Raw genomic sequence first — 23,858 nt, 5'->3', positions numbered from 1 at the left:
TAAAAATATCCCATAAAACATTAATTTGAAAATAGTATAGGTCTTGTATTTCAAAATTAAAATGCTTAAGTTCAATCCAATAAAACATTCTATAAATGTAGATTTCATTCCCTGTGTATGAGGAATTCAAAAAAAAATTACTGTGTGCTTGAAGCAGGATAATTTTGCAATTCAGAATATTCACCACAGTAATGAAGCAGAAACACAGCCTAGCAACAAGAAGTGGGAATCGAACCTTTGACAGTCAAATGTCATTTATCTAGAAAAGAAAACGAATCCCTTATAAGAAGTTTTCATGATTATCAGCTTTAATCTCAATAAACTGATATTCTAAAAATACAACAGCAAACAGCTAATTGTTATTATATATTGCATTATATTATATTATGTTATATTATATATTATGTTATATTATTTTGTTATATTAACCAGATAGTAAAATATTTTGGAAGCAAATCTGAAAAGTATTATGGATACACTGCAAACATCTGGACATCTCACACCAGATTGTAGGACTTTCATTCCTTAAACAAATAAATTGAAGGTGAATATCATAATCCTGGGAGAGATCTGGAGAACTTTAACAGATTAAGTTACTCTCACTATCTACAATGCTGTATGAGAAACATTGACTATATCCATGTGTAATTGGCAGTTGTATTGTGTAGGCAAGAATGTCACCTCTTCTTCGATATTAGAATGCTAAAAGTGTACAGGGACAGTCTGAAATTAATTTATTTCTACCAAATGACTAAGAACCATATATTGGGGCATAATATTGCTAGCTTGACTAAACAACATTTGGTCTAGGGAAAGATATGCAGAGAAAAATGAGTGATCAAACCATATAATAAAGACAAGAGTGTTAAAAAAAAGTGAAGGATGGGGGGGATTAGGGGGATGTTGGCCTGCAAACTGGGAAGGGGAATAACAATCGAAATGTAATAAGAAATACTGAAGTTAATAAAGATGGGAAAAAAGTGAAGGCTGAAGGAGCTGCTCTTCCTTCTCTACTTTTAATAAGATGAGGGATTTATATGGCAAGTGGCAACACCGTGTAACCAGGTCTCCCATGGTTGGGCAGCAGAATTGCATGAGTTCAGCACTGTAGATGGAGCATGCAGGACTGTGCCTCCAAGTCGAATCATATATTCCAGCTAATATCCTTCCTAATAGTGGAAAGAAGATGCAAATAGATTTAAAAATTCTATGGCTGAAGGTGAAGAAAATGAATGGATGATGACACCGTGCACATTTATGCAATTCCTTTTTTCCTTTACCAAAAGTCCTCAGGTCCACAGATAATAAATAAAAACATATCTGCAATCTCAATTATCAAAGAATATTTACTATACTATCTTTGGAGTCTTGTCACAGTAGATTCATGTATCTTATTATCTTTGCAGTTATATAAGGTAAGGATAGGATACCTTAGAGTCCCTTAGGGCTCTGTTACTCTACATATGTTTTTGAGTACCTACTATACCACTTATTTCCATATGATGAGTATGTATAAAACCCTCTGCTGGTCCTGATCAACTTTAAAGTGGGAATCTATCTGAGCACACAGGGAACTGCCACACCAATCCCTGACAAGTTGCACAGACTGAGACTTTTGACTCCAAAAGGAGGAGGTCTCCTGCAACCGGATGTGGAACTCTGTAGCCAGAGAAATATAAAGAGTCGTACTTCTCATGGCAGTCTGTCTGTTTTATCTTATATTTCCTTTTCTATATTTATGAGATGTTCCTGATAGCCTGGGTGTGAGGAGCTGTCCGAGGAGCTGTCCTCACAGAGATGTGAGGAGCTGTCCGAGGAGCTGTCCTCACAAACTCCATTACAAGATGGCACCGGCATCCGGCAGAACGCACCTAGTAAAAAGGGCAATACGCAGGCGCCTGGTAACTTCCCTACTCAAAGGGATACGTACGTTTTGGTACGTCATCTGGCATAATTGGCAGCGACCAGTCAGAGAGTGACACGTCCTAGGCGAGGATAGTTTCCTATATAAGGGACGGTTATTCCTCACTCTCCGTCTCCGCATTGTAAGCTTATGCTCTCCCTCTCAAGACGCATTAAAGCTTTTCTGTAGTAGGATCCTGTGTGTGCCGCGTCATTCCTGCTGGCGAGACGAAGCGCGGGACATCTGGTGCCGAAAACCCGGGAAATACGTCGCCATCGTCAGCACCTTCGGAGATCCCTTGGCGACAAGGAGGATTCAGAACTGCAGGTAGATACGTTCGGAGAGGCAGCCCTCTCTTGGACTTTGGTCTGGGGTTGTCACCGCCTTGGGAAGGATTTGTTGAGGCTATAGTATTTGTCCTGCGAGCCACCCTACTCTTTATGTTCTGTTCTCACCGTTTTTGTTGTTAAAAGGACGATCACAGCAGCTGAAGGCGCGTCTCAGCCTCTCGTATATAAGTGAGCTTCGCGCAGCTCCCTTTTACCTTCGATTTTGACTGTTGAGGAACAAGGACGCGATAAGGCCGACGTAGATAAGCGGCACCGTCCGGGGAGGCGCGTGTAAGACTCCCATACATAAGAGAGCAGCGGGTCCGTCTCTACCCTTTCACCTCACGCCTTGTCAGACGGACGTAGATAAGCCGCCGGCGTTCCTGGCCCATCATGGGATCCTCACAGTCTGTGGTCACAGCCTTGAAAACAGTGTTAAAGCAGAGGAACATCAAAATTGGAGGAGGAACACTTAAAAACTTTGTGAAGGAGGTGGAGAGGGTGGTGCCTTGGTTTGCCTGTTCAGGCTCGTTTACGATTGCCTCATGGAACAAACTTGGAAAAGACCTTGACAGAAAATTGGCGGAAGAGGATCTGCGCCTAGGGACCAAAGCTATATGGAAGCTGGTTAAGAATTGTTTAAAGGATGAAACGTGTAAGGCAGCAGTAGTAGAAGGACAGGCCACTCTCGAGGTAGTCCGAGAAAGTCTGTCAGAAACCGAACGTAGTGAGAGGTTGGGCGCGCGCAAGAAAAAAGACGTCCTAAGAAAAAAAAAGTGCCCTCCCGGTAAGTCCAAAGACAAGGGAGCGTTGAAATTTTCAGATTCCAGCACTTCCTCCTCTACACATAAACCAGGAGGGGGAGCCAGCCTATACCCTGTGAAAGAGCTAGAAGCGCTGAACCTCGACAGTTCTGAAAGCTCTGAAAATAAAACCTTAGACTCAGAGGAGGAGGCTGAGCTAGATGAGGAAGCAGCTAAATATGAGGAGGAAAGATATTACCCAGATGAATGTAGGGGAAGTAATAGAAGCCTTCTAGCACGGCCGCCACCAACGGCGCCTCCTCCATATGAGACACGCTCACGCGCCTTCTCACTAGTCCCCGAGAGGGTGAGAAGAAAGCTGAGTATGACATTTCCTATCTTTGAGACTCCGGAGGGAGGACGGGTCCATGCCCCTGTTGAATATAATCAGATTAAGGAATTAGCGGAATCAGTTAGAAAGTATGGAGTCACGGCCAACTTTACTCTAACACAACTCGACAGGTTGGCCATGACAGCATTGACACCAGCTGATTGGCAGATGATTGCTAAGGCAGCCCTTGCCAGCATGGGCCAATACATGGAATGGAAAGCTCTCTGGTATGAGGCAGCCCAAACACAGGCCAGAGCAAATGCTACGGCCTTAATACCTGAGCAACAAGAATGGACTTTCGAACTCTTAACAGGACAGGGCCGCTTTGCAGCTGATCAGTCTGCTTACCACTGGGGCGCCTATGCTCAGGTCTACAGCACAGCTATTAGAGCCTGGAAGGCACTGTCCAGGAGAGGATGGATTGATAATCAACTTACAAAAATCGTTCAGGGACCCCAGGAAAATTTCTCAGATTTTGTAGCTAGAATGACAGAGGCTGCAGGACGAATCTTTGGCGATCCTGAACAAGCAGCACCACTAATAGAACAGCTCGTTTTCGAGCAAGCCACCCAGGAGTGCCGAACAGCCATAGCCCCCCGAAGAAATAAAGGGCTACAGGATTGGCTTAGAGTTTGCAGGGAACTTGGAGGGCCCCTTACTAACTCAGGCCTGGCGGCTGCCATTCTCCAGTTCCAGCGACGCCCCGTTAAAGGGACAGATAAAAGATCATGCTTTCAATGTGGGAAAACAGGCCATCTAAAAAGAGACTGCAGGATGACAAAAAGAGACAGGGGGTCTGCAACCCTCTGTGTCCGATGTGGCAAAGGCTACCATAGGGCTGACCAGTGCCGATCAGTGAGAGACATTAAAGGCAAACTACTCCCTCCTTTGGAGACTCGACCTAATGAGATGTCAAAAAACGGGCTGGTGGGCCCCCGGTCCCAGGGCCCTCAAAGATATGGGAACCGCTTTCACAGGGCCACGACCCCGGCAGAGGATGTCCCCCAAGAGGCGACACAAAATTGGACCTGCGTGCCGCCTCAGACTTCTTTCTAATGCCCCAGATGGGCATTCAGCCAATTCCTGCTCAGACTGTGGGGCCTCTACCCCCGGGAACCATAGGCCTTGTCCTTGGGAGAGGATCTCTCGCCCTGCAAGGACTGATAGTCCATCCAGGCCTTGTTGAAGCTCAGCGCTCTCTTGATATTCAGATTCTTTGTTCAAGTCCCGATGGGGTTTTTTTCCATAAGTAAAGGAGATAGAATAGCACAGTTATTACTCCTTCCATGCTTCCAGGCCACGATACAGGATACTAAGGGACCCATGGGGTCCACTGGTCATGATTCGGCATATTTGGTGGTTCACCTTAACAACCGCCCAAAATTGAGCTTAGAAATTAATGGAAAGAAATTCGAAGGCATACTGGATACTGGGGCTGATAAAAGTATAATTTCCTCAAAATGGTGGCCTCAATCATGGCCTACCACAAAATCTTCTCACTCACTACAAGGATTAGGCTACCAGTCATGCCCTATGATCAGCTCTGCCACTCTAACTTGGACAACTGCCGATGGCTGACAGGGACAATTTATTCCTTATGTACTTCCCCTGCCTGTTAATCTTTGGGGGAGGGATGTTATGCAGACCATGGGACTGACCTTATCTAATGAATACCCCCCACAAGTGGCCCACATGATGTCAAGGATGGGCTATAAGGAAGGGAAAGGCCTTGGGCAATTAGAACAGGGTTGTCTCATGCCCATTGAACCGATCGCCAACCCCCATAAAACAAGGCCTGGGTTTTTCCTAGGCGCCATTGGGGCAGCACGACCCATACCATGGAGGACGGAGGACACAGTGTGGGTTCCCCAATGGCCATTAACCTCTGAGAAATTACAGGCAGCTACAGGACTGGTGGATGAACAATTAAGATTGGGACATTTGGAGCCCTCTACCTCTCCTTGGAACACCCCAATTTCTGTAATAAGGAAAAAATCAGGAAAATGGCGACTACTCCATGACTTGAGGGCCATTAACGATCAGATGGAATCCCTTGGACCCATTCAGCGGGGCCTTCCTATACTCTCGGCCCTACAAAAAGATTGGAATTTGGTAATAATAGATATCAAGGATTGTTTTTTCTCTATTCCTCTTTACCCCCCAGATAGGCCCAGGTTTGCTTTTACTGTTCCATCAATTAATCATATTGAACCTGATAAAAGATACCAGTGGAAGGTCCTACCTCAGGGCATGGCCAACAGCCCTACGATGTGTCAGTTATATGTTCAGGAAGCCCTCAAACCAGTCAGGGAGACCTATCCAAATTTACTGTTAATCCATTACATGGATGATATATTGAGGTGTCATAAAGACTTAGAATTACTCAAACAAGCCTATTCCTTATTACAAAAAACCCTTAAACAATGGGACTTACATATTGCTACAGAAAAGGTCCAAATTGCTGACACAGGTCATTTTCTAGGATCCATTATTTTCCCTGATAAGATTATACCCCAGAAACTGGAAATCCGTAGAGACCACCTCCATACTCTTAATGACTTTCAGAAGCTCTTGGGAGATATCAACTGGTTGAGACCATTTTTGAAAATCCCTTCCGCGGAATTAAAACCTTTGTTCGAAATATTGGAAGGGGACGGCCACATCACCTCCCCTCGTGTGCTAACTCCCGCTGCAACCAAGGCCTTACTAAAAGTAAAAGATGCCATAAAACAGGCCCAATTGCAACGCATTGATTGGTCTCTACCTTTTTCACTCTGTGTACTAGAGACCAAGGATTTACCCACTGCCGTTTTATGGCAACAAGGTCCACTGTTATGGATCCATCCATATGCTTCCCCTGTGAAGATTATTGATTGGTATCCAGCCGCAGTAGCACATCTGGCTATTAAGGGCCTAAAAGCTGCCATCTGTCATTTTGGGACTCCACCCCAATCCTTGATTATCCCATATACACCCTACCAGGTCCAAACTCTAGCTGCTACCTCTGATGATTGGGCAGTGCTGCTCACATCCTTTACAGGGAAGATAGATAATCATTATCCTAAACACCCCCTATTGTGTTTCGCAAGATCACAACCTATTGTTTTCCCTCGCATCACATCCCACAAACCATTAAAGGAGGGGATAACGGTGTATACGGATGGGTCAAAAACAGGGGTGGGAGCATATGTGGTAAACTCCCAAGTATTCTCACGACAATATTTTGAAACCTCACCCCAAGTGGTAGAATGCCTAGTGGTCATGGAGGTCATTGAAAAATTCCAGATTCCTCTAAATATTGTTTCAGATTCCTCCTATGTGGTTAATGCTGTTAGTATTCTTGAAACCGCCGGTATAATTAAAACCACTAGTAAGGTGGCAGATATTTTCCGAAAAATCCAAATTATCCTATTAAATAGAAGATTCCCTGTATACATTACTCATATACGGGCCAATTCTGGACTCCCTGGTCCAATGAGTTCAGAGAATGATTTGGCTGACAAAGCCACAAAAATGATAGCTGTGGCCCTGGCCTCTCCTTTAGAGGCCGCTAAAGCCTTTCATGGCAATTTCCATGTCACCTCAGAAACTTTACGCCGCCTCTTCTCTATAACTAGAAAAGAGGCACGTGATATAGTCACCCAATGCCAACAGTGCTGCCAGTTCCTCCCAGTTCCTCACATCGGGGTCAACCCGAGAGGAATACAGCCATTGCAAATCTGGCAAATGGATGTTACTCATAATTCTACTTTTGGAAAATTACAGTATGTGCATGTATCTATAGACACATGTTCTGGCATTCTACATGCCACCCCACTTACAGGAGAAAAAACAACACATGTCATTCAGCACTGCCTTGAAGCATGGAGTGCTTGGGGAAAGCCAAAATGTGTAAAAACTGACAATGGCCCCGCCTACACATCTCAAAAATTCCGTCAGTTTTGTGCTCAGATGCAGGTTACCCACCTGACGGGCCTGCCCTACAACCCTCAAAGACAGGGAATCATAGAGCGTGCTCATCGGACGCTCAAATCATATTTAATAAAACAAAGAAGGGGAATTATGATAGAACTCCCCCCAACACCCTGAGTGGCCACTGCTCTGGCCCTTTTTACCTTAAATTTTTTAAATCTTGATGAAGCTGGACAAACAGCGGCTGAGCGACATTGCTCAGAGCCCAAGAGGACAAAAGAATTAGTCAAATGGAAGGATGTATTAACAAATGAATGGAAAGGCCTGGATCCTGTTTTAATAAGATCAAGGGGAGCTGTCTGTGTTTTTCCACAGGACAATGAAAATCCCATATGGATCCCAGGACGACTTACTCGGAGCATCACAGCAAGTGATCAAGAAGGGACTGGGACTCCTGCACCTCCTCACTCTTCTTCCATGGATGCCAGCAACGGTGCAGGGTGAGCTACGATGGGGAATAATGTCAACCTTTCCACTCCCGATGCCGGTGATGTACCACTAACAGGGATTTAGGGTTGGCCTATTTACCTAAGGATCCACAGGTTGAACGACTAAAAGAAAATAGGACTATTCCCCTTAAGGGCAGCCTTTGTTTTGGCATATTCAACAAAACATCTTTTGATCTCCCTTGCATTATGTTATATAATCAATCTTCTGCTTGGTTAAGGGAGGCCACATGGGGAACTGGTGAGGAGGACATTGTGGCTAACGCCACAGTTCTCTATGGTGGTGGCCTTACATTGCGTTAATGGTAGCTGCACTGATCTTACGCCCATGGCGATGCTACTTGGAGGAAAGGGCGAAAAGGGACGGTTGTCATTTTCCTGGACGGGGAACATCAAACCTGCTGCCTCTGTCTGGACAGCTACTCATATAAAATATCGCAGTAGTTACCCGCATGCCTCGCTTTATCCCGATCCCTGTTGATGCCCCGGGGACCATGACCTTATTTAGAGGAAAAAGAGATTTTGGTACTTCTGCAATTATTGCTGGCATTATTGCTACGACAGCAGTCGCTGCCTCGGTTACTGCCTCAGCATTGGCCTTGTCAAATTCAGTACAGAGAACCCAAACTATCAATGATTTATCGGTCACCATCTCTGTGGCTCGGGACAGACAGGCCTCAGCCAATACTCAGATATAGGGAGGCCTTATGCTTGTCAACCAACGTATAGATCTGGTCCGAGAGCAATTAGACATTCTATGGCAACTGGCCCAGCTTGGCTGTGAGCAAAAACTCCCAGGCCTTTGTGTCACCTCTATATAATATGACAAATTTACCCGAGCTGCTAATCTGTCTAAGAGTCTTTCACAGCATCTGTTACAGAATTGGACCTCGGAGTTTGAACAGACACTTCGGGAGCTGAGAGCGACCATCATTCAAGTAAATTCTACCCGACTGGACCTGTCTTTGACGGAGGGATTGTCGTCCTGGATCACCTCAGCAGTCTCTTATTTCAAGGAATGGGTGGGAGTGGGACCTTTTGGAGTGATCCTCTGCTGTGGATTAGTGTTACTCCTCTGGTCTCTTTGCAAATTGAGATCTCAAACAAGAAAGGACAAAGTAGTGATCGCCCAGGCGCTTGTAGCCCTTGAACAAGGAGCGTCAGCCGATATCGGGTTGACCATGCTCAAGCAACAGGTCGCCGGCTGAACAGCTCTTGCACTCCTAGAACCTCGGTTCATTGCACAGGATTAGAGTGTCCGGCTTGAGCAGCCCATGAGGGGTGACGAGCTTAGCATCGCACAGGGAAGTTCTACCAAATATGCTCCCTGGAAGGCATGTCATATTACATGAGGGTTTCTGCCCCAGTTTTCCCTCCCTCGAAAAATGGCAGTGCGACGGGTCGGGAGTGCCCTAGGTCCCAACAACAGCCTAAGGGTATCTCTCTTGTACAGGTTCGCCAACTTTGTACGAGGATATGACCTCTGTCTTCACCCTCCTATATCTGGGTGTCCTGTTTGCTTAAAAAAAAAACAGAAAAGGGGGAGATGTGAGGAGCTGTCCGAGGAGCTGTCCTCACAGAGATGTGAGGAGCTGTCCGAGGAGCTGTCCTCACATATGTGGGGAGCTGTCCTCACAAACTCCATTACAAGATGGCACCGGCATCTGGCAGAACGCACCTAGTAAAAAGGGCAATACGCAGGCGCCTGGTAACTTCCCTACTCAAAGGGACACGTACGTTTTGGTATGTCATCTGGCATAATTGGCAGCGACCAGTCAGAGAGTGACACGTCCTAGGCGAGGATAGTTTCCTATATAAGGGACGGTTATTCCTCACTCTCCGTCTCCGCATTGTAAGCTTATGCTCTCCCTCTCAAGACGCATTAAAGCTTTTCTGTAGTAGGATCCTGTGTGTGCCGCGTCGTTCCTGCTGGCGAGACGAAGCGCGGGACACCTGGGCTGAGAATTTAAATGAGAAAATTGGATATAAAGCCGCCCATTGAGATGGGGTCACTGGCCATGATCTTTTCTCCAAGAGATCCAGGACTTTTAAAATAGTACTTTGATGAAATTCCTCCCAACAATATATAAAGTTGTATGGCTTGTATGGCTTCTAGTGTTTATAATTGAGTTGAGTTCTGAGATTTTGGTATAGAAACCATTGTTGTCATGTACAGTAATAAATTGAACTTTGAGGATTTTTTGTAAGACGTAAGCTATATGTTAGACAAAGATTTATCCATAGAAGATTTTTTTTTTAACTTCTTCGGGATCTAAGGATCATTAAACAAGTTTCCCTGAAGATCTCTTGAACACACTTCTTGAAGTTTGCTATTAACTACAAGTGATTTTTTTCTTTATTTTGTTAAGTGATACTGATATCTCTTTCATTTGTAGTTGATTCTTTGAACCCACACTTTGGAAATTGTATTAACTGAATGATTTTATATTTCCTTGTGTCTGATGATTGTGGTAATAGTTCTTTGTAACTGCTTCAGTGAACAAATCTTTTAGAATTGTAATATCTGTGGCTCTTGTTTAAAAACCCACATCTGAAAGCTGCAAAATGCAATCAAAATCAAACTGGCTTTGTTTCTGTTTCTGTTTTTCACTGGCAACACCTTACCCATGCAGTCTTTGAGGACCTACGTCCAAGGAAACCCCACACATGCTGGGTTACTCCATGCCAGGGAACTTGCCATTTTTTTGCACAGAAATAGCAATTTTTGACTCTAGTATTTGCTCAGTTTCAGGGATAAACTGATATTCTAATAGAGTTTTCAGTTATAGCTCCATACTTCAGACAGATTTGATTCTCTTCTCTTTCAGGGCATGTAGGCTCTCCTTGAAGTTATATGACCAGAATTATGTTACCCCATCCCTAGAGATAGTATTCATTTTCAGGCAACGGATCCAGAAGCCTCTTGGAATTATATGCTGTTTATTCAAATTCTGTTCATGAATTTTGTAAAGCAGCACTAACTATAAAGAATATTAAACACAATGCCAAAGAGGGAGAAAGATAAATTAGAGCTTGTTCCCAATCAAAAATTTTGTGTTAATATAAGGAAAGAATTCCTCCTAAAAGTATAAAAATACTCTACTTGTTTTTTTCAATCATTTGATTTTTTATTAATTAAATTAGGTTTTTACAATTACATAAATGTATATAATACAATGTAATTACACCCACCACTTACCTTCATGCTGCTTCTGTCAGGCCTCTTCCTCTTCTTATAAGTCCCATTCCATATTCATTGCAATTTCAATTTGTTCTGTTTTTGGAACCATTGAGTGTACTAGGATTGTCTAAGTATCCATCAGAGGTAGACTGTCTACTGGGCTCTGGTGGGACTACAGGTATACATACAAAAAAAAAAAAGACAATTCTCTGTTCACCTAGGAGCTTTCAGGATTCAATATTTCATTGGGGATATTGAATAATAATATAGTAGTATAGTAATAGCCTCAAATTGATTATATCTAGCTATCTACTCCTTTCAGGTTTTCTTTTTTTTTTTGGTTCTTTTTGATCTAGATATTTCAAATATGTTCAAATGTAGATATTGTGTGATTTCAATAAATTCTCTATGAAGGCATTCATAGTATGAAATTACTGCTTAGCATTTTTTCATTGTATTCCATTAGTCTTGGTATGTTGTACATTAAATTACATTTATTTCTCTGAAGTCTTTCATTTTTTTGTTCATTTCATCTTTTTTCCAGTCATTATCAAGTATATAATTGTTCAGTTTTCTTGAGTTCTTTCATATTTTTTTTTGAATTCCAGCATTAACCCACAGGGATTGATATACACATCTGATATGAAACAGATGGTTATATAAATTTTCCATTATTTATTGAGACGACTTGAGGTCAAGTATATGGCCAAGTTTGGAGATTGTCCCATGAGATGACAAAAATGCATATTCTTTTCTATTTCAATTCAATTTTCTGTAGATAGGTGTTAGTTCCATTAGAGACATAATGTCTGCTGGTCTCACTAATCACCTGCTTTATTTCTTGATGAACTGATATTTGGAGAGCCTGAGGTTGATGAAGTATCTCACTAAAATTTGCAGGGTTAATGTGTCATTAAACTTCAGTAATGTTTCTTTTATGAATGTGGGTACCCTTGCTTTGGAAAATACATGTTCAAAATCAAAATGCTCAAAATCAAAATGCTTTTTCGGTGGATTTTTCTTATAATGAATATGTGATATCTATACCCCCCATCTAATTTGATTACCTTTGGGGGTAAATGTATTTGTTAGATATTACAATGGTTACACCAGCATACTTTTTGTATCCATTTGCTAGGAAAATCGTTTTTCTAACACTTTACTCTGTTTTAATGTCTATTCTTCATGCAGAGTTATGCTTTTTTAAGAAGTTTTATGATGGTCCTATTTGCATTTGTTCTGTTACTCCCTGTTCTACTGTGTTTGGTGTTCTTAGTTAAATTATTTTTTTAATTAGAAATTGAATTCATTGTATTTGTGAGATATTAATATCCAATAATTGATAATCCTTATTAGTTTTTATATTTTTGGAGATAATGTGTGTGTGTGTGTGTGTGTGTGTGTGTGTGTGTGTGTGTGTGTTTGCTTTCTTCCGTTTGGATTTGGTAGAGTGCAATTATTTATTATGTATTTTATTGAGTGCAGTTAACTTCTTTAGTTTGAGTTTTTCTTTTAGTCTTGTTTATAGGGCTGGATTTGTAGATAGTTAAGGTTTAAATTTAGATTTGTTATGGAATATCTTGTTTTTACCATCTATGGTAATTTAAATTTTGCTGTGTTTAATAGTGTAGGATGAGATCAACACTCTTTCCGAGTCTGCAATACAATTGCCCAGGCCCTTCTGGCTTTTAGGTTATTTGTTGACAAGTGTGTATAATTCTCATAGGTCTGCCTTTACATCTTACTTGGAATTTTCCCCCATGCAGGTTTGAAATTCAGACTTCATTCTGTAAAGTTAGGGTTTGATTATAATTAGACAGAGGTAATTCCTTTCCTGATACAGTGTGCTTCCACTTCTCTAAGATTTTGTACATTTATAAGTATCTCATTGTTTTGGTTAAAGAAGGCTTCTTCTAAGTGTTGTTGAAAATAATTTCTGGATTTCTGAGCTAGAAAAATTCTCTTCCTTCTATTTATATTATATCGTGATTATTAATTATATAGTTTTGGAATTATTTTGGTAATGTTTGTATTTGAAGTTCCTGTCCATTTGCCTATTTTTTAATTTCCAAAACTTCCCCAATTCGTATTTTCTTTATTACATCTATTTTAATTTTCCAGTCCTGAACACATCTTAACTTGATCATTCTTTTTTAGTCCATTTTTGTATGCTTTAAGGGACTTATTGATTTTCCCCATTTTGTTAGTGTTTTTCTTGATTTCCTTATGTGACAATTTCATTTCTTCCTTAGGAAACTAATAAAGTTTCAGAACCATCTTCAAAAACTTAGTTTTAAGGCCATATACCTGTGTTTCAATGCACTGAAATATTGAGGTCTTGCTGTAACAGGTAACTGGCCACTGGTGATGTCATTTTGCTCTGGCCATTGTTGATTATGCTGTTACACTGGTGTCTTCTGACTGGTGTCCTATGTTCATTATGTGCTTTCATTTCCATTCCAGTCTGTTATGCAACTACAGGGATCACTACTAGAGTACAACTATGTGCAGATTTTTATAAGTATTGTCCAACAATTTTGTGAGAAGAAATTCATTCAGATTATGACATTATTCTGTGAAAATGGGCATAGAGCTCAAAAGACATCAAGCAGGAGAAGTACAATATCTACATTCTAGTATTGTTTGATTTCTGCCAACTCTGTAGATTCTGGATTTGAAGCAAATATTCCTAACAGCTCAGTCTTGATGCATTGGTAGGAACATTGATGGGGATTTTCACTTCTCAGAGATTCAGGACCCCAAAAACAGATGCCAAGAAGGTACAGAAAGGGTTATTAATGTATCCAGGCAGAATTTACTCCTTTCATGTAGGCAAATATAGCTCAGTTAACTAAAGAAAAACTGTAATAGAAATATAATCAAGGAATCCACAGCAAAAGTGACTTCAGAGCACCAGCTTAATAGGTTTTCATGTTTTAAATGAAATTTATTTTCCTGCAAATGCCAAAAAATAAGGTCACAGTTCATTAGACATAACAAACCTAGTTTGTCTAATGGTACAATTAATTTAATTCTTAAATAATTTGTCCAAAATTATTCTTTATAATACGAGGATCTTATTTCTAGCGTGCTAGAATTGAGAAAGGTTCCCAGCCACCAAATTTGTAGGGGAATTGGAGAGTAGAGGTCCTATAACCATGGGCTTGCAGACAATGCAAAAGATTGTTCCCCTTCCTATTCTAATTACAGCAAAGAAATCTATACTTAATTGAAGACATTAAAAATAGCATGTATCTCAAGTATGTTACCTAATATAGCCCAAACAAATTTACTCACTATAGGTATTAACAAATTTAATATATTATTATAATTCAAATAATAATCTCTTATAGTAGTATTGTTTATTTAATATATGTTACTTATTCTTCTATGAATATAAAAGCTGAGACCTTATTCTTATTATCCCCTCCCACCATCCTATGTTTGTAGCTCAGTTTTGCTACTTTAATTTAAAATATACTCCATTATTCATTGTTCTTTACATTCAATTTCCTAAAATTATCAAATTGTAATTTTTATTGTATAAACTTAAATGAATTCATCATATAATATATGGTAATATAAAGAGTAAAGTGGGTATGTGAAAAAAACAAAAAACTGTGGCTGGGCAGATTGCTGAGTAGTTAGAGTACTAGGTGGCCTTCCAAAGGTCCAATGTTCAATTCCCATTATCCACTTTAAAACGTGCAAACTTTTCCCACTCTAAATCTCCTCTAAAAAATATGAAAACCACACACCAATAGGCCAAATAAAGCTGAACATAAAATTTCAAAATTAAATTAATGTTTACAAAGGACAAATGCATTTTAAAGCTGTAGAAATATTATTCATAAAACATAATGAATATTTTAATGAAATATGGTATGTTGCTTCCTTTTCTCTCAGACATTTGCACTGTTTATTGCTGTTCCTAAGGCTCATGCAGCAGATCAAAGATACAGCAGAAACATATGCAAATAAGTACCTCCCCTGATCATTAAAATCTGCCCAGCCCTGACTATGAAATCCAAGCAGAAAACTGAAGCCCTGTCTTCCTATTCAGCATTCAGCAGTGACAACAGAACCTTAAGCATAATGTTGGTGCTGAAGTGGGTTTTCATGATTGCTCTTTTTCAAGGTAATTATGGATAATGAACATTAGTACATGCATGAGTTGTCAAATGTGAGACTGACAGTGGGCATTTGTGACATTTTTTTTGATCAGCATTCTTTTTGTTTGCAGGTGTGCATTGTGAGGTGCAGCTTGTTGAGTCTGGTGGAGGATTGATGCAGCCTAAAGGGTCATTGAAACTCTCATGTGCAGCCTCTGGATTCACCTTCAATACTTATGCCATGAGCTGTGTCCGCCAGGCTCCAGGAAAGGGTCTGGAATGGGTTGCTGCAATAGAGAGTAAGGCTTATAATTATGCAACATATTATGTTGATTCAGTGAAAGGCAGATTCACCATCTCCAGAGATGATTCACAAAGCATGGTCTACTTGCAAATGAACAACCTGAAAACTGAGGACACAGCCATGTACTACTGTACAAAGGCACAGTGAGAAGTCTTTATTTTGAGAATAGACAATAACCTCCAGTACAGATACTCATGACCTGCAGGAGGCACTCAGTGCACACAAATAACAGATCAGTAGCAATTTTCATACACACATGTTAGATATTTTACTCTTGTATCTGCATGCTTTTATGGTTGTTTATCTTTACAGATATAGAGTTTAAGAATTTGATCATGTCTTGGGATATAATGTGTAGAGTTCACTACTTCGAGTATCATATTTTAAAACATATATATATTATATATATATATAATATATATGATTATATATATATATATATATATATATATATATATATATATATAATCCTTCTATTTAACAACACAGAGTCCTGCCGGGAGTTTAGAGGGCACAGAGAACATGGAGCAGCCTGGCATGGTACACTTGCAGTCCCAATTTGCACCCAGTGCTGGATCTGTCCCACAGCACTCCATATTCAAATGCTCTTCATAGAATCCTGGTTTCACAAGAGTGCTTTCACTCCTAAGCCCACAGGTGGAACCCCACTTTTGCTCCACGGACTGTCCAAGGAGGGACCCTACAGGAGCATGCAGAATACAAGTGCCACTTTGTGGCCTGAGAGAGGAACATTAATTCCACCATCCAATTATGCCCAGAGCGAAGGCTGTCCCACAACTTTTCCGACCCAAAATCTGCACAGAAGAGCTGATCTTCCAGGAATTCTCTCACTTCTAAGAACACAGGCTCACAACCCCACAGAGGTCACAAGCTCCAGTCAGAGATGGCAAGAATAAATAACATCAGAGATAACCAGCTGTGAAGAGGCATGTGCAAGAATATGGGCAACAGTCACCGAGACTACTTGGCATCATCCGAACACAGTTTTCCCACAACAGCAAGTACTGGATATCCTGACACACAGTAAAGGAAAGATTTAGTTTCAAAATCACATTTCATAACAATGACAGAGGACTTTACAGAAAACTTAAAGAATTTCCTTAAAGAAATACAGAATCTACACAGAGACACTAGAAGAAAACTGGTAAACAAGTATAATCCCTTAAACAGGAAACCCAACAATTCCTTAAAGAGTTACAGGAAAACTCAACCAAAGAGCTGAAGGAATTCAACAAAAACATGATGAATCTAAAAATAAAATTAGAAACAATAAGGAAATCACAAAGTGGAACAACCATCAAGAGATAAGCACATGAAAGAGGTCAGGAGTCATTTATGCAAGCCAAGAGAAAACAAAAGAAGAAGAGAGAATCTCAGGGGAAGAAGATGCCATAAATATATTGACACCATAGTCAAAGAAAATGCAAAAAGCCAAAGCTCTAAATTCGAAACATCCAGGAAATCCACGACACAATGAGAAGACCAAATCAAAGATAATAGGTATAGAAGAGAACAAACAATTCCAACTTAAATGGCCAGTAAATATCTTCAACAAAATTATAGAAGAAAACTTCCCTAACCTAAAGAAAAGAGATGCCAATGAACATACAATAAGCCTACAGAACTCCAAATACACTGGATATAAAATGAAACTCCTTCTCTTACATAAAAATCAAAACACCAAATGCAAAAAACATTGAAAGAATATTGAAAACAGTGCTGGGAAAAGGTCAAGTAATATATAAAGAAAACCAATCAGAGTTACACTAGATTTAGCAGCAGACTCTAAAAGTCAGAAAATTCTGTGTAAATATCATACAGAATCTACACAGAGACAATAGGAGAAAACACTTGCCAGCCCAGGCTTCTATACCTAACAAAACACAACAAAAGTTAAGTTACATGAAGAAAGCAAAATATTCCATGACAAAAACAAATTTACAAGTTAACTTTCCACAAATCCAGGCTTGCAAAGGATAAAAGATTAAACACTCCATCACAAGGTAGAAAACTACACTCTGGAAAAAGCAAGAAAATAATATTCTTTCAAGTAACCCAAAAGAAGTTAGCTACACAAATATATTTCCACCTATAACAACAAAACAATCAGGAAACAACAATCCTTGGCCCCTAATATGTCTCAACATCAGTGGAATTAATTCCATAATATAAAGAAGTAGACTAGCTGGCTAGATATGTAAACAGGACCCAGTGTCTTGCTGTATGAAGGAAACACACCTCACAGAAAATGACAAGTACTATCTTAGAATAAAAGCTTGAAAAATATTTCCAAGCAAATGGAGCAAAGAAAGAACCTCAAGTAGACATTCTAATATTGAATAAAATAAAATTTCAACCAAAAGTTATCAAGAAAGGTAAGGACACTAAATAATCTACAAAGGAAATACCTACCAAAAATGAACTCTCAAATATGAACACCTATGTTCCAAATGCATGAAAACACATATTAATAAAAAGAAACTTTACTAAAATTCAAACCACACATTGCATCTCGCACAATAAAAATGGGAGACTTCCACACCCCACTCTCAGTAATGGACAGATCATAGAAATAGAAAATTGGCAGAGTCCAATTGAAACTAACAAGTTATGAATCCAATGGATTTTTACAGATATCTATACAACATTTCATCAGAAACAAAGAATATAGTTTCTTCTCAGCACCTCATGGTACCTTCTCAAAAAACTGACTAAATAACTGATCACAAAACACGACTCAATGGATACAAGAAGATTGACTAAATTCCCTATATCCTAGCAGATCACCACAGACTAAGGCTGGTCTTCAATAAAATAAAAATATGACAGAATTCCCACATATATATTTAACCTGAACAATGCACTACTCACTGATAATTTGCATAAGGAAATTAAGCAATTTAGTAATAAAGAAAGAAATTAAAGATTTTATAGAAGTTAATAAAAGTTAAGGCATAATATATCCAGTTGTGGGACATAATGAAAGCAGTGTTAAAAAAAAAAACAAAACAAAACAAAAAAAATAAAAAACACTAATACCTGCCTCAGTTTATCCTGGATGTCAAATCATGTATTTCTAAATTTACTTTGCAGGCACTTGTGAATTTCTGAAGAATGATGATTTCATTTTTTCTAACAATTTTCCCTCTGCATTGAATTTATCCTTAATATCAGTTTGATGTACAGGGAGAACCTGTTGGCCTTCAACACTGATTGGAAATACACATTAAATTAAATTTCACATTGCCTATATCTGGATTTTATAAATAAAGCCAACATTTTATTGTTTTTTTTTTTGAATTTCAAATACTGGATCCAAATTTCACACATTTCCATCACAATTCATACCTGCCCTCTACCCTTGCGACATTCCTGCAAACAAAGAAATTGTCTCTGTATGCCAATTGTTGGTGTGGTACCTGCTGTACCATACTGTTGACATTTCTTTGCTTGCAAATGTTCAGTGAAATCACTTGATGGTCTTGTATGAGGAAAGACCTCTAGATTCCTTTACAAACTTCTACTGGAAGCTCCCTGGGACTTTGACACAATAATTCCTTTTCTTGGCCTCTGTCTTTGAATTCCTGTAGATTCATGCATCGAATTCCTGCAGTTCATTGATAGAGGATATGGTGCAGTGGATCACTTAAAATCTCTTCATCTGGACCTGACATTTCCATAACCCAGTCAGCACACTGGCTTTCCAGATCTCACACTAATGATCAGTTCACCTACGACTCCCATATTCAAGGTCAGTTATACAGTGCTGCCCAGTTGTGCTAAGAGGGACATTCACCCTAATGTAGCAGCTGGTGAAGGTGAGGGCCACCTCTCCTGATCTCAAAACCACAGGACCATCTCTCTCCCTTGCTTCAGGTGGAGAGGGGTGATGGGGGGGAGGAGGACTCTTCCTTGTCCACAACCCAGCACAGGAGACAAGTGGCATGGCTCCCTTTCACATGCTCATATCCTAGTTGCCTGCTCATTGGCAACTTGCAGAGTGTGTGGGCCATGCTCTCCTGAGTAATAGAGATACCCAGGGGTGAGGTCATCTATCCTGTTCCACTGCCACTAGGGCCAGCTCTCCCAGGTAGCCCAGGCTATGGGTAATTTTAATCCTTCATTTCCCTCAGGCATCCAGTCCCTGTGAACAAAGCAGATCAGAAACTTCTACCTCTGCTCTTTACAATGTGAACCACTCTAAAGTTGTGCAGTGGAATGTTCTGAAATGCTGTGTTATTTTGTTACAAATTTACAGTAATGCTTTTTAATTTTTGGCCTGTATTGGCAGGGTATTCAGTATCTGCCTTTGTGTAAAATTTTGTTGGATTAAATGTATACAATTAATTTTAGAACCACATAGTCCTCATTTCCAGATTTGTACTCAGGGACTTCTGAAAAAAGTTCAGGAAAAATGTCTAAATTCATTGCATCTTGTATCACAGACTTAAATATCTTCCTTTCATGCCATCCATTGTGAAAGCATTTGCAAAGCAGCAACTCTATTCCTGGTTAGAGATGAAGTTCTGTCTCAGAAGAGTCCGTTGACTCCCTTTCCAATATGCAGGAATCAGTATTCCTTGAATCTCTGGCCTTCTAGCCTTTTCTTCTACATCTGACAATCTAGGCACTTTATTATCCTTAATAAGAAGTTTGGTTTCTTAATTAATCCCTGTTATGTGAATAACTTTTCTTTTAGCCCCAAATGTTGGAAGTGGGGATGCTTAAATTTGTCCACAGCTATTTTAAATGACTATTTTGTGCTCTAAGATGGGCATGTTTTTGCTGTCTTTAGATACTATAATTCTTGGGACTCTGGTTAGACAACCTGTTGTCAGCTTTCCCCAAGTAGAAAAATGCAAATTGACCCATTCTTATCTCCTTGTACAAAGCTCAAGTTCAAGAACATGAAGGAATCCCACATAAAGAGAGATACACTGAAACTAATAGAAAAGAAAGTGGGAAAAAACTTGACCACATGTGCATGGGTGAAGTTTTCCTTTACAGAAGACCATTGATGTATGCTTTAAGATCAACACTCAACAAATGGGACCTCATAGAATTGCAAAACTTCTGTAAGGCAAAAGACACTGTCAATAGTAAAAAAATGGCAAAGTGATTGGGAAAATAGCTTCACCAACCCTATATCTGATTAAGTGCTAATATCCAATTTATAAGAGAACTAAAGAAGTTAGAATTCCCAAGAATCAAATAAGCCAATTAAATTTGGGTTTAGAGATAATTAAAATAGTTCTCAACTGAGGAATATTTAATGGCCTTGCAGCTCCTAATGAAATGTTCAACATTCTTTGTCATCAAGGAAAATGCAATTCAAAACCACACTGAGATTCCACCTCCCGCCAGTCAGAATGGCTAAGATCAAAATATCAGTTTACAGCAGATGTAGGTGAGTATATGAGAAAAGAGGCACACCCTTCCAGTTTTGATGTTATTGCATGCTGTTACTACCACTCTGGAACTCAAACTGGTGATTTCTCAGAAAATTGGACATAGTACTACACGAAGACCCCGATATACCACTCCTGAGCATATACCCAAATGATGCTCCATCATATATCAAGAACAAATGCTCCAATCTTTTTATAGTAGCCATATTTTAATAGCCAGAAGCTGGAAAAACAGACTTTTTCCCACGGAGGAATGGAGAAGGAAAATATGGTTCATTTATGCAATGGAATACTATTCAGCTATTAAAACAATGGCAACATTAAATACTTAACAATTCAATGTCATCCTGAATGAGCGAAAATAGTCACAGAAGAACACACATGGTATGCATTCATTGATGAGTGGATATTCCACTAAAATCTCAGAATACCCAAGATACAATCTACAGACCACATGAAACTCAAAAAGAAGGAAAACCAAAATGTGAATTCTTCACTCCTTCTTAGAATTGGAAAGAGAATTCTCATGGGATGAAATACAGCAACATAAAATGGTAGAGCAGGGAATGAAAGAAAGGCCATCTAGAAACAGTTGACCTTTGGATCCTTCCCATATGCAGCCACAATGCCCACACAGTATTGTGGATGCCAAGAAGTGCACGCTGAGAGATACCTGATATTTCTGTCTCGTGAGTGGCTAGAAGGCAACCATTGGTTTGAGAATGGGGTCCCCAGTTGAGGAGTTAGAAAAAGAACTGAAAGACCTTAAGAGTTTTGCAACCATATAGGAAGACAAGCAGTATCAACCAAACACATTCCCCAGAACTCCCAAGAATTAAAGAACCAACCAAAGAGTACACATGGAGTGGCCCATGTTTACAACCACATATCTAGGAGAGGATGTCCTTTTAGGGCATTTGTGGGAGGAGAGGCTCTTGGTCCTTTGAAGACTTTATGACTCATTGTAGGGGAATGCCATGGAAGTGAGTGAGGACAGAATAATTCATTGTGTGTGCAGCCCAGTCAGAGAAGCAGGGGAGAGTGAAGGGATCATGGGTTTCCAGAGGGGAATCTGAGAAAGGGGATACAATATGAAATTTCCCTAAACTCTATGCTGGTGATGGCTATTTGTCTCTGAGTCAGAGAGCCAATCTCACATTCAAGCCTACACCAATAACTGACATTTTTTTTCATTCTATGTGATTTTAATTCGTGTTTTCCATTCTGTACATAAATATATCGAAGCGATAAAAGTGATGTCCTTATTATAAAAGGTAGTTAAGGAAAAAATTCAGTAAAAGAAAACAAATAAAGTGAAATCATGAATATTTTAGGTAAATGAATAGAACCAGAAAAAGAACATCATGCTAAGTGAGGTAACTCAGACCCAGAACAAACAAATACTGTAAGTATATATGTAAAAAGTAAAGGACTTGGAGCTGTAGTGGGTCATGTTGGGCTACCTAGGAAGTAGAAATATATATGGGAGAGGGAAAGACCATCTGAAAAAAATAGTTGCAGACAGGAAGAAAAAAATTAAAAAGACGCACATTACCAGTAACATGATTTGATGATTCATCTCTATGGAAACAGTCCTGAAACTGGCTGAGACCTAAAATATCTCTCCACGACTTCTGATTTGCATAGCCTATGGACCTTGTTGGCCCCAGCATCCTAAAGATTCACTTCGTTCTCTCATACAACGTTATTGAAGATTTATTTTACCATTTGCGTAATGATCAAACTAATTTTAAATAAGTTTTTTGTCCACTGAAACAAGCAGCAAATGTTCATCCTTAACTGATGTCTGCAGCTTAGACAGTTCATGCAAATAACTTTCTAGAACTAAACATTACTTGTAAGGTTTACATATCAGAGAATGAAACCCCAAGAAGGCAGAAGAGGCAGAATTTATCACTGGAGATGCTACGATGATCTGTTGCTCCAGCTCCTTGCATGATTCTGTCTCATGCAATGTGGTTTCCAGTGACTTGCTTTGAGAACAGTTTCAGAAAAGGATGCTAAATTCTGATGACCATGGATCATCCAGCCATTCAGAGCCTTCTTGTCAGGACTTTAGTTAAGCAATGTAATTTCTTAACACCTTATGACTAGAGAACAAATAATGAATGCCAAACAGTTTTATTTTGACTTACCATTTTCCAATTTCCTTTTGGGCCCCACACAGTAATTTTTCACAGCAATTCAGGAGGAAGCAATTTTAACAAGACTGTGGTTCTTCCAATCCTACAACAGATAGAGGGCTTATATCCAAAATATACAAAGAACTCAAGAAGTTAGACCGCAGGGAGACAAATAACCCTAATAAAAATGGGGTTCAGAACTAAACAAAGAATTCACAGCTGAGGAATGCCGAATAGCTGAGAAACACCTACAGAAATCTTCAACATCTTTAGTCATAAGGGAAATGCAAATCAAAGCAACCCTGAGATTTCATCTCACACCAGTGAGAATGGCTAAGATCAAAAACTCAGGTGAAAACAAATGCTGGCAAGGATGTGGAGAAAGAGGAACACTCCTCCATTGTTGGTGGGATTGCAGACTGGTAAAACCATTTTGGAAATCAGTCTGGAGGTTCCTCAGAAAATTGGACATTGAACTACCTGAGGATCCAGCTATACCTCTCTTGGGCATATACCCAAAAGATGCCCCAACATATAAAAAAAGACACGTGCTCCACTATGTTCATAGCAGTCTTATTTGTAATAGCCAGAAGCTGGAAAGAACCCAGATGCCCTTCAACAGAGGAATGGATACAGAAAATGTGGTACATCTACACAATGGAATATTACTCAGCTATCAAAAACAATGACTTTATGAAATTCATAGACAAATGTTTGGAACTGGAAAATATCATCCTGAGTGAGATAACCCAATCACAGAAAAACATACATGTTATGCACTCATTGATAAGTGGCTATTAGCCCAAATGCTTGAATTACCCTAGATGCACAGAACACATGAAACTGAAGACGGATGATCAAAACCTGAATGCTTCACTCCTTCTTTAAAAGGGGGAACAAGAAT

General features: G+C 39.7%; 1 protein-coding gene and 1 gene segment (V, D, J or C); both read left to right on the top strand.

Moving 5' to 3' along the window:
• Positions 1 to 2,625: 2,625 nt before the first annotated feature.
• On the top strand, positions 2,626 to 4,380 carry LOC148005523 (uncharacterized; the record flags this gene model as incomplete). The annotated part of the gene is made up of 1 exon (XM_087555020.1): positions 2,626 to 4,380. A coding segment is annotated over exon 1 (1,755 nt), but the record flags the coding sequence as incomplete, so codon positions are not given.
• Positions 4,381 to 14,985: 10,605 nt separating this feature from the next.
• Positions 14,986 to 15,528, top strand: Ighl15 (immunoglobulin heavy chain like 15). The segment is given in 2 exon segments: positions 14,986 to 15,103; positions 15,209 to 15,528. Coding segments are annotated over 2 exon segments (438 nt in total).
• The last annotated feature ends 8,330 nt before the right edge of the window (positions 15,529 to 23,858 follow it).

Source organism: Rattus norvegicus, chromosome 6, assembly GCF_021556685.1.
Source record: "Rattus norvegicus strain SHRSP/BbbUtx chromosome 6, alternate assembly SHRSP_T2T, whole genome shotgun sequence".
NCBI classification, from domain to species: domain Eukaryota; kingdom Metazoa; phylum Chordata; class Mammalia; order Rodentia; family Muridae; genus Rattus; species Rattus norvegicus.
The sequence above is the reverse complement of the archived record's forward strand: the minus strand, read 5'-3'. Positions and strand labels throughout refer to the sequence as shown.